General features: G+C 28.1%; 1 protein-coding gene across 1 annotated transcript; it reads left to right on the top strand.

Moving 5' to 3' along the window:
- The first annotated feature begins 9,097 nt into the window (after positions 1 to 9,097).
- Positions 9,098 to 9,652, top strand: LOC142317909 (protein FAM200C-like). Its single transcript, XM_075354449.1, has one exon. The coding sequence runs from the start codon at positions 9,098 to 9,100 to the stop codon at positions 9,650 to 9,652; it is 555 nt and encodes a 184-aa protein (XP_075210564.1).
- Positions 9,653 to 13,097: the final 3,445 nt, after the last annotated feature.

Below are 13,097 nucleotides of genomic sequence, written 5' to 3'. Positions count from 1 at the left end.
TTTTAAACTGAAATTAAGAATATATTTTTCAGATTGTATAATATTGTATGGTAACCTTATTTAATATTATTGTTGAAATGATTTTTTTTTATTGCAGTTACTAATAACAAATTACTACATTATAATTAAATAAATGTTCTAATTCCATCTAAACTAATCTAATCTAATCTACAGTCTATATTCTCTAAGCTCATGACTTAGTCATCTATCTTTGGCTACAGAATTTTTAATACTATTTTAATTTTTTTTTAACAAGTAGTCTGGATTAAAAATCTTTCTAAATTCATATGTAAGATTATGTATGCGCTACATAAAAACATATACTTAAAGTATATTTAATAATTTTTCACTACTACAGAAAAAGTGCAATCATAACTAGTGGCATAATCTACTGTTTATTAAAGTAGAGATATTAATTCATCTACTAATCTCAAAAATTAGAAATTCGAATGCTCAAAGAATTAATGACACATAAAAACTACCACAAATCACAATGAGCACTGATAGGAGGGGGAGTCAGAAATCTAGGATTTTACAACATTAACAATAATATTTAATAAGTACCTTAAATAATTTAAGAATTGTATTAACTGTATACCAATAATAATGAAATAATTTATATCTATTATAAATACTATTTTTTATAATTATACATTAAATGCTTGATTAAAAATTCTATCTTTCATAGTAATAAGTAAAATGAATTACAAAAAGTTTAAATAATTTGTAAAACATTAATTTTAATGTTTCCAACACTAATCACTACTCACTAAGACTGAGCTAGGTTTAAAAATTTTTTCAGAACTGAAATAGAAATCATATATTTTGTAAAGATTATATTACACAAAAATTATAGATTAATCTGATAATTCTAATTGCAACTCAAGTACTAATTCTGAAATTTAAAATCTTTTTTCTTGTTAAATAAAAACTGTTTATTTTTTTACATATAAAATGATACCAGAACATGAATAATATCACTAAAAAACAAAATTAACAAAAGGTCAACTAAAAGAATCGGATTTAAGATTGAAAATTTAAGAACTAACCCAGAAACTAATTCAAATTTCAAAGAAAAACTAATAAATAGCAAAGCCAAAAATTGGGAGGAACTAAAAGTTAAATTAACAAAGCAGACAAACATACCTGCCCTCTAAAAAGAAACAGAAAACACAGATGGTGGAATGACATATACGAAGAAGCTATAAATGAAAGATTTAAAAGTCTGGAGAAAATTATACTCCTTCAAGACAAACAAAAATTATTTACAATTTAGATCAATCTGCTAAAGTTACAACATAAAAAATTATCAGAACAACTAAAAGAAAATATGAGAAGAATCAACTTGAACAAAACAAAGAGAACTTCATGAAAAACAATATGGGGGATTTCCACCAAACATTCAAGAAAAAACTTAACAAATATTAACCACCTAACCTTTCCTTCAAGGATAATGATGGAAAATTAAGTCTTACACGAAAAAACATTTGCAAAATTCTAGAAAGATACTGTGAAAATCTATTAAATGGCTAAGATACGAGGAAAGATTTCAATACCAAAATAAAACATCATATATCAAAAACTTCATATAACCTAATGAAATGGAAATCATTATATATTTTTTAGTTTTATATAATGTGTTTTAGATTTTGACTATTTTGCTTATGATATTGTGCATTTTGATTATTACTTTTGTTTTATATTACTGTTATATAGTTTATATCTCTGTTATACTTAGCATTGGTGACGTTGAACTAGTTTGTTTATGTTAAAGTATTGTGTTTGAGCACTAATAACAAATCTTGATTATGCATCCTAAAACACACACAAAAAAGAACAACAATGCAGCAGGTCAAGACTTGATCATACCAGAATTTTGGAAAAATTCAGGAAAACAAACAAGAGAACTAAATAACATTCTAGAAGAGATATAGAAAACAAAATATTTCACAAAATTGAAAAACACTAATATATCCACAACACAAAGTAGATATATATAAGCAGCTGTAGAGGGATTTCCTCTTGTGACGTACAAATACCAAACTCAAAGTAGAATTAAACCAATCGTGACAAACCACTGAGAGAATACAAAGGGAATTCAGAAAAGGGATAACATGTGCAGAACAGATCTGAAACTTTGCAATAATAAGGGATAGAATGTCATAAAAGCTATGTAAAAATATGTATAATTATGTCTTTCTAGATTTTACAAAGACTATGACTCAGTTGATACAACTTCCTTATTTAACTTCAGAAGAATTCAGGGTGGGATCCCAAAACAATTAACATAGATAAATAGACCTTATAAAAACAAGATCCAAAGTAAAATTAATGGGAGAACTCTCAGAAGAATTCAAGATTAATACAGGAATAAAACAAGGGGATTATTAGTCACCAACTCTTTTTAATTGTATTTTAAAGAAAGTAATAAGAGAATAAGAAAAGAAACTGAAAGAAACTGGAAATGTACCACCAAATGAAATTGAGTCAGAAATTTAAAGTAATTGGATTAACTTTGTAGGCTTTGCCAACTATAGTGTGCAATTTTTCGGAAAATCTCAAAAGCAGCAGAGAAACTAAATCATCGAAAAGATATCACAGAGAAAAGAGGGCTAACAATTTCTTTCAAAAGGACAGAATTCATAATTGACATCAAAGATGGCCCCAAGTCCTTAAATATGAAATAAGGTAAAATAAATTGTCAATAGATTTAAATATCTGAAAGAATAATTCCAATCAGCGGTTTAGATAAAAAAGGTAATCAAACAAATACGAGAAAAATAGAATTGGCCTACCAACTAATAAAAGATAGTTACAATAAAAAAAAACATCTCAGTAAAAGGCAAAATCAGGCATTACAATATGGTAATCAAACCAGAAATCCTGCATGCATCAGAATGCAACTTCAGATAAAAAAACAGGTAAAATAAATATAACAGAAAAGTAAAAGAAAGGAAAATTTTTAGAAAAAAAGGGTCAATGAAAGTAGGTGAAAATGAGTACAGATTCAGAACTAATACAAATCTTTACAAATAAATGAATCTGAAAAAATGTCAGATTCTATCCGAAAAAGAAGACCCAAATTCTTCAGCCACCTTATGAGAAAGAATGATAGGCTCACAAAACAAATCTTCAACTACATTTACAATAAAAAGAATGAAAACCAATGGTCCTTAGTGATTCATAAAGATATAAAACAAATGAAAATATCTGAAGAAATGTACAAGGTAGAACAACGTTCAGAAAACAGGTATAAGATTAAAAAATTATCTAAGAGAAGGAGAAAAAGAAACCAACATCATCTGGTCAAAAGAAAGAAGGCAAAAACAAAGCAAAAGAATAAACTAGTGGAAGACCAGGAAAGAAAATGCTCAAAAGATTGAGAAATGATTGCAAATTTTGCTTCACGTGACCATCAAGCAGCCAAACTTATTAAATTGACTGGTGTTTAGTGTTATGTTCACAGGTCATGTTAGTTATATAAATGGTGAATTTTTAAATCATTATTACATACACGAATTTTGTTACTATTCTGAACAGATTCCAAGCATGTAATATTAAATGACCAGTCAATGTACAGTAGAAAAATGGGTAACATATTTTAATTTTAAGATCATCTTTAGAAGCAGGACTAAAATCATTCTAACAAAAAAATCTCTTTGATTATTATTTTTTTTTTACTGAGAAGTTGATTAATTTTCTAAAACAATTAACTTTTTTTTTATTTGAATAATGGAAAAACAGATTATAACTGTAAAAACCACGTAATCATAATAAATATTAAAACAATGATCAACTGTTTACCAAATTGTAAATTGTAATTGACTTTGTGTTAATTAATGCAATTAGTGAAATATAATATGGAAAAAAATGATATTAGAAAACTCTTACTAATTATAAATTCTTGAGAAATTATAAATATGTGTTTCAAAATTTATAAAATTGTCTACTGTGAAAGAATTACAAAGTTACTTAATAAAATAAAAATAAAAATTATAGGTTATTTCTTTGCTATTTGAACAGATTGAGTATTTCTATAATTAGAGAAATATTTTATTTAACATTTTCCCACGCCTATGCCAGACTAGAAATATCATTCACACCTACAACTTTAGAAAGAGAGATGTCCCAAATGTAATGTACAAATAATGAAAACAAATTTGACAGAAAATATAGATATCATCAAGTCATAACTCTGTCGTCTGTATTGGTAAAAATTTTCGGTAAAGAATTTTAGAAGCAAGGCTCAAACCATTGATCTGCTGCATGGATTAAGATTTTGTAAGAAGTACCCAGGATTTAGCGTTCGCTTCTAAAATCTTTTGTGATAGATTATAGAATATGATAAGGTGGCAAACCTTGGCTTTGTAGATTTTTTCCTGTTTAGCCTCCAGGAAGCATTGTCAGGTATTACTTCAGAGGGTGAATGAGGGTGATATGTCTGAGTGTAAGTGAAGTGAAGTCTTGTGCAGTCTCGGGTCGACCATTTCTGAGATGTGTGGTTAATTGAAACCCAACCACCAAAAAACTCCAGTATCCACCATCTAATACTCAAATCCATATAAAAGTAACTGCCTTTACTAGGATTTGAAAGTTGGAACTCTCGATTTCATAATCAGCTAATTTGTGAAAATGCATTTACCACTAGACCAACTCGGTGGGTCTGGCTTTGTAGATTTGCCTCAAGCTTTCAACAAAATGCTAAGAAAGGAGGTATGGAGAGTCTTGAGGGCTATTTGAGGATCATATCGAAGCAATCAGAAGCTTGTACAGGAAAATAATGTTAGGACAGACAATTTTAAATCAGAAGAATTTTAAACATATTCCAGAGTAAGGCAGAGACGTTTTGGGCCCACTGTTATTCATTTTGCTTAAGTTATGTTACAAAATGTATGATAAGGGTAAAAAATTTCATCTGCAAAATTCCAATATTCAGCCGGTGAATGTGAGTGAAGTGGTCTTTACCGATGTTGTGGTGGTTGTGGCTGGTAGTACTGAGCATTTACAATATAATTTAACGGTTTGGTATGAAGAGCTCTTTAAAGTCAAAATTAAAAAGAATATATTTAAAAGAAACCAATGGTAATCAGCAGGAAACCACAAAAAACATATTAATATTTAAATTAGGAACTTTCCTGTGTAACAGGTTTCTGAGATCTGGTATTTAAGAATTACTACTATTAACAACTCTTAAATATCAAGAGGGACGGTGCTGAAATAAACATAAGAATAGAAGCCAGTAGTCGACTGCTCTATGCATTCAAGAGAGAGTTTATAAAAAAAAGAAAAATTTGTAAAAAGATAACGCTGGTAGTTTATAGACTCAACCTTCATACCAACCCTCATTTATTATTGTCATTCTTAAACTGTTGGAACACAACATAACAGTTCAATCCAAGCAATAGGAATGCAGTATTTTAAGCAGATTAGAAAATAAAACTAAAAGTGATAGGATACAGAATAACGAATGTTTTTTAAATGTTGAAGAGCTGTAAATGTTGTACAGAGAACTTCAATGGGGTGATTTGATTTGAATTAGTATGGAATCTCAATGACATTGCATGCAAAGTCATGTTTGACAAGAATAGTAGGAAAACATGGGAAGTCGATATTTGTGAGATTTTTGTTGCTCATTGATTAGAATTTGGACAAGGAATGGCTGCAGCAAAATGTAGAACAAGATGGAAGTGTCTGGGCAAATGAGGAATGAAATAATACATAAAGTATTATATTAATTGCAAAATAATTTCTGATGATAACAAGAGACACAGTAATTATTTTATTAAATATAAACCTAAAGATTTATTGAAAATCATCAAAACAAAAATGATGTAATTAAAAATATGAAGTCTGCGAGTACAATTGAAAACAGGTAAACAGTTACTCTATGAGATTAAAAATTTTAAATTTCAGAATGAAATTTGATATGCAGTGTTCTATGAAAATAAATTAAGCTAATAAATTTTAACTGATAAAAAATACAGTCTCTCAATTCTTCACTTAACTTAATGATCAAAAGTGCAATTTAATTTGCATTAAACTGCATCGTTGGAGTTTATCAACAAAATTTAAGTAGTAATAAATATATTTTTATTGATTACTTTTATGCATTTTGAACAGTAAAAAAATTTGCTTTTTTAAAAACAGTAAAAATGTTTTTAAATTTGTTAAATTATATGTTTTATGTATCTTTTAACATATTTTAATTCAAATATTTTACAGAGAAGAACATAGAATCATTTAATACAGGTGAAATTCCTTAAACAGAATTAATTAAATAAAATAAATTTATCTTATTAAAAATATTTTGTATTATTTATATCAATTTTAAGTACAAAACATATAAAAATTACCAAATATTATTTTTTAACATGTATAAAAACTATTTCACATCTTTTTATAAAATATTCTTATATACAGTTAACTCAAAACATTTTATTAAATCATTTATTGAAAAGCCGGAAAAGGACTGTAAAACATTCATACAGCATTCCCTTATGTTCAACAAAACTAAAAATGGATATAATATAATAGAATTAAAATGTTAGGTAAAATTTATTTAATTTAAATAAAAATGACAAATATTATTTTTCCAAAAATCAAACAATATTTTAGAAACACAAAGTTAAAAATTTTAATAAACAAAATAAATGAGAATAATTTTTTCATTTTAGAAGTATAATTGAGAAAAAAATTCTTATTAAAAGTTTTTCGGCACCAATTGATTCTCTTGACTGAATGATATCTTTTATCATCAAAATTATACTTTAGAGCATTCATTCTCAAAGTGGGCAATAACGCCTCCTTGTGTGTGCTGGAGATCATCAGGGAGGGTGGTAAAAGGCCCAAAGAAAATTGGGGGCGTTCAGGCAGTCTAGGAAGGCGATGACTGATTAAAAAAAAGGGAAAATCTAACTGGAATAATCTGCTTTCTGACAGTATGCTTAAGATTTCAAAATCATCAAATTAAAAAAATGAGTGAGAAGAGAAGTTTTAAAAATGTGAAAGTTTTTCTTTGTGTTTGATCAAGTGCATGGGGAAATTAAATTTTTTCAGTAAACTGCATTCAAATCATTTAAAAGCTTAAGACTTTAGTTCTAATTTCTTTTTTATGTCTCTTTACAATTTTTCTGAACCGAAATATTACACTTAGAGAAAAAGTCACTTTTGTCTTTAATCCTGCATATCTCCCGATCTAAGCAACATATTGATAGAAATAAATATGTGAATTAAAGGGTTTTGATCTAGTTGATCTAGCTTTAATGACAAATTGTGAGGTCTTTAATGTTACGCTGGAGTTTCTGGCTTTGGTCATTTTGTGCTGAGGTATTGAAATCTTTAAAGATTAAGACTGCAATATGTGTCACCCACTCACAGCTTAACCCAAGATCATGTTACAGTTTCAGTCATTAAAGATTTCAATATCTCAGTAGAAAATGAACAAAATCAAGAAACTGCAATGTTACATTAAAGACCTCACAATTTGTCATTAAAACTAGAATCAACTAGATCAAAATCCTTTAATTTCCATATTTATTTGTATCAATACATCACTTAGGTGGGGAAATATGCAGCATTAAAGACAAAAGTGGCCTTTTCTCTTTAAAGTGGAATATTTCGGCTCAGAAAAATTACAGAGACGTAAAAAAAAAAAAATTAAAGCTAAAGACTTAAGCTTTCAAATGATTCTAATGCAGTTTACTGAAAAAATTTTGTTTCCCTGTGACATTCATCAAACACAAAGAAAAACTTTGATTTTTAAAACCTTTCTTTTCACTGATTTTTTTTTTTAATTTGATGATTTTTGAAATTTGAAGTGCACCGTCAAAAAGTAGAGCATACAAGCTTTAAGTTCTTTTTTTTGTCTCTTGTAAGCCCCTTCATTGCAAAATTAAAACAGTTTGAAAAAAAAAAATTATGTATCTTTTAACATATTTTAATTCAAATATTTTAATTTTTTGATTTTTAATTTTTTGTACCAGTGTATAATGTAGCAGTAGTACGAATTAAAAAACTTAAATCGATTTATATTTTCTGTTATGCAGCCACTTTATTAACGCAAGTTCAAACCTTTCTTTGTTCTGTGTAACAGTCACCAAATGTATCACTTTGACAACTACTTATAGTAAATATGTCAAAACAAACGAATATTTATTATACACAAAGCATTATTATTCAATTATCAATGAAGAAAAAAATTTAAATTGAAAAAGGGTGCCGCAAATCGGAAAAGTTTGGGAACCACTGCCTTAGGTCATCCTGTTAAAAATGCCATTTATTTTATGAATCACATGTAGCATTTCTTAAACATGTATTAAAATAATTAAGTCATCAATGCTTAAGTCAATTTTTATATGACTTAAGTCTGTATGAGTTAAAGAACATGATTTTTCCAATCCTGCATGAATTGACAGGATTATTGGTGCTTGTTCTAACTTGCTCAGTATGAGTTCTGTCACATGTGGTAAATGAGTAATTGCATGTTTATTCCTGTCAGTGCGTGTTGCATTTCAAACCTATATAAAGGCAGTAATTGTTTCTTTTATTTTCAAGAAAATTTTCCCTTGCAATCAGTAGCATGTTTTTTTAAAGTCAATCTTTTACTCATGTATTTGTGAAGTCAAAACCATGTCTGAAGAAAAAAGAAGAAATTACAGTACAGTGCAGAATATATTAAATACAGATTTATCAAAAATCCCACAAATTCATTATCGCCAATGTGCCTTATTTGCCAAAAACTTTTTCAAATGAAGTAATGAAGCTTTCCAGTCTATAAGATCATTTTAATAAAATGCACTTGGATAAGAAAGACAAAGATGTGGCTTATTTTCAAGACCTGGAAAAGAAGTACCCCATAGCTCAGCCAACTATATCAAAATATTTTTCAGCGGCTTCCAAGCAAGACGATGATAGACTTCGAGCTTTGTACAATATCTCATTGTTAATTACTAAAACAGGCAAACAACATACTATTGGGGAAGATTTAATTTTATTGGCAGTAAAAGAAGTAATAACCACTGTGTTCTATAAACCAGCAGCAGATATTATCCGAAAAATTCCTTTGAGCAATAGCTCTGTGCAAAGTTGAATTGATGAGATGGCTGAAAATATCGAAGAATCATTATGCAATTATCTGAAGACTTGCCAATTTTCAATTCAGTTGGAGTCCACTTTATCAACTAATGAAATATTGCTGTTGTTAAATGTGAGGTTTATCAAAGATAACAAAATATGTCAAGAACTATTACTTGCTAAAAATTTAGAGACAGATGCAAAGGGAGAAACCATATATAATACACTGAAAACGTTTTGTGATGAAAAGAAAATTCTTTTGAAGAATATTATGTCAACTGCTACTGATGGTGCTCCAGCTATGACAGGGTTTCGCAAAGGCTTCATAGCATACTTAAAAAATAAAATTTCAGATGCGCTTGCTGTATATTGTGTCATTCATCGCCAACATTTAGTTGTGAGAAACCTGAGTCAACACTTGCATACATCACTGCAGTGTGTTATCAGAGCAGTTACTAAAATCAGAAGCAAGTTACTAAATGACAGATTATTTAGTCAGCTTTGCTTGCCAGTGATTCAGATTTCAACCACTTGCTGTTTCATACAGAAATGCACTGGCTATCAAAAAGTACTTGTCTGACTCGATTTTACAATCTGACTCTGTGATAGAGTTTCTGGAAAACAGACACATTGTTGCGCGACAACCTCATTATATCAAAGAATGATATTGCGTATTTGACAGACCTATATAAATTGCTTAATGATGTTAATCTCCAGCTTCAAGGCACAACTTGAACTTGATTAAAACAAAAAATATCGTTGCTGCTTAGGTAGCCAAACTGATACTACACAGAAAAAATATTGGCAGATGTCAATTTAATATCTTCCCTAATTTATCAATGATGACTTTCTTGTTTACTGCCAACACTTGGAGATTCTCCACGGTGATTTCAAAGAACGATTCCAGGACATTTTAAATATGGACATATCAGACTGGGTGTTGGATCCTTTTTCAAATGTCAACACAGCAGGATCATCCCAGTTATAAGAACAACTTATAGAACTGAATACAAACAAAGAAATAAAAATAAAATTCAAAAATGGCTACCAAGAATTTTGGCTGAAAAAAGCCAATCCCGCAACTTTACCCTAAATTATGGTTGATTCTTCAACAATTTCTGATAGCATTCCTATTGTCATATTTGTCTGAACATGGATTTAGTACTGTAGTGACGTTGCTAACCACAAAGAGAAATCAGTTGCATATTACTGAATGCGGCGACTTATGGCTGTTTTTAAATAAATTTGAGCCTGATATTAACAAACTGGTTAAAGGACATAAGATTTATCCTTCACATTAATGTAAGTGTAACTTTTCAATTGAAAGCTTTGTTTTAATTATAGTATTATTATATTGAATATGCTGTCACCATTGTTGTTATATAACTATATAGATACAATTCTAATTTTTTTTGAGAACGATTTTAATAAAAATACTTCCAAATATGACTAAACATGTGTTTTAATTGTTCTCATTTAAAATGTAAGTTTCAACTCAGAAATTGGATATGCCACGTTTAAGAACAATAGTTACAATTATTGTTTTTTAGAGTGCATCTTAATAACAGCAATTTCAATTATTATTTTTAACAGATAAGTTTAAACATTTTGGGGTACGCTAGAAAATTTTTGATTCTCAATGTGGGTGGTGAGCGAAAAAGTTTGAGAATCAATGCTCTACAATATTATTGTTAAAAAAAAAATAAAATTTTTAATAAACAAATCTAGATCTTATTTGGCCCTCTATTTCAACAGCAACTTCAAATAACATATTATTAACCACAATTTGAAAAACAGATAAAATATAAGAAAGTCAAGCAATCTTTAAAATAATTATATTGTCCCAAGAAACCCCTTTCATTTAAAAATTTCCCATTTCATCCTCATTAATACTGGATACACTTGAATTTTTAAAAATTAAAATTAAAGTTTAAAAAAAATGGATATTTTAAGCACAGGTCCCATTCAACAACCCCTTGTTTTTAAGTTTATTTTATTGGCTTAAAAGTTTATTTATTGGAGAAATTATCTACTTGAGTTGGCCCAATTTGGTGCAGTGTTATTCAACAAGGCTTACAAAAATATAGTTTACTAAAAAAAAGTTTGGGTGCTACGATGTTCCTTTCTCTGATAGGATAAAAAAATCAGTCCAATGTTGGGAAGTATGTAGCAAATATTTGTACCAAATTTCAACTTATTGGTCAAATCGTTTTCAAGATATGAGACTAAAACAGTTTAGAAATAATTTTTAATATACCCTACACTTTTAAATCAGAATGATTTGAAATTTCTTAACTTCTTTAAAAATTAATAACTTAAGTACTTTCACTGTACAAAAGCTTAATTTTCTGTGACCGCTATACAAAAAGCTAAAAATGAAAAATTGAAATTACTCCTCATCCTTTTTAAATTATATCTAAAATTTAATATATCAATGCCTCATTTATTAAAAAATATTTGAGCCACTTTTAAAAAATTTATATTCGAAAGTTCTGATATTCAAGATTTTGGCCAAAAGCTATAGTTCCCTTTCTAGTTATACTGCCGCAGCAGCAACAGAATTATATCTGGGAAAATAAAAAAATGTAATAAAATAATATCAAAAATTAGAAATAAAACTGACAAAGATTTAATTTTCCTCCTAAGTAACATCCTGTTGACAGCCAGAGTTTCTGGCTAGTGAGTGCTTAAAAATTATTTTATGCTAAAAGTAAAATTTAATTTAGGGACTCCATGGTGGCTGTATCTCCCATCCCCATTATCAATTATAACCAAAATTAAATGATATCAATGAACCATGTTCAGAAGTTATTGTTAATTCATGAATTGGTAAATTTATTTTGAAGATATCAAGAAAAATGACAACTGATGAAAAAAGGGAAATGACTTATTTTCCCCCACTCCTCAATGAAATTGTCCAAATATGAGTGTGTGATCAAAGTGATATGGAGTTATCTAATTAGAACAAGAATGTGACTTTTATTTAAGAAGCAACAAAAAAGAAAAAGGTTTTTTTTGCCTCAATTGGCTTTGGGTGGGGTGGGGGGTTGAATAAGACCAAACACTAACAGAAAGTAAATAAGCTACCTAAGGAGCATTAAATTATGCGAAAAAAATTTTGGGATACATTAACCATAAGGTCTGTATTTCACTGCACTTTTGACTGATTATGATCAAAATTAAATGATATCATATACAGAAACCACTGAGTAAAATCTCATTTGAATTTGCCTATCCAGTCTGAAGATTTCAAGAAACACAGGTGCCATGTAGTCCAGTCCTTTTCACTTATGTATATTTATATCTTTCGATTTTTCAGTATTACAATTTTCAGGGATTGAATCCCAGTAAACAATTCCTATTCGATAAAATATTGTCTTTTCTGTTGCATAAATTTTGAGTTAACTGTTGTTATATGTAAGTACAATTATTTCTTTTGAATGATAAATTAATTTATTGATACAAAATCATGCAGTATAATATACATTTATACATATTTAAAATTTCTTGATTGAAAAAATTAGGTAAAATAGACAATTTAAATATTTTGTAATGGGCTGTACAGTTCAAGTGAAAAAATAGCTCTTAAAAATATAATGCATTTTTGATGAGAAAAACCAATGACGAAGATAAAATAAAATAGCATTTGTATCTGTACTTATTACATATATATGTATATATATTTATAAAAAATCTATTTTATAACTAAAATAAATATACCATAAAAAAAAGATCTTTAAAGTACTAAGCTGTAAATTTTTCCTATTAAACAAATTTTTTCGCCATTCCAGATCTCTTTTCACATAATGAAGTCTTATCATAATTAAAAAAAAAGTTCGTTTTAATCTCCAGTATCTAATAAACATTTTTATTAAATCAAACAAAACAATATTTTCATTAAATAATTCAGTTCTGTAAATACAATACATTACCGATGTACTCAATTTATCATAAATAAATTGATAAATATTTTAGAATAAATATCAACTAATATATTAATTCACATTAATGAGTATTATTATAAT

The sequence above is a fragment of the Lycorma delicatula genome, chromosome 1, assembly GCF_047948215.1.
Source record: "Lycorma delicatula isolate Av1 chromosome 1, ASM4794821v1, whole genome shotgun sequence".
In the NCBI taxonomy this organism is placed as follows: Eukaryota; Metazoa; Arthropoda; class Insecta; order Hemiptera; family Fulgoridae; genus Lycorma; species Lycorma delicatula.
Note: the sequence above shows the minus strand (reverse complement) of the source record. Positions and strands in the feature narration are given on the sequence as shown.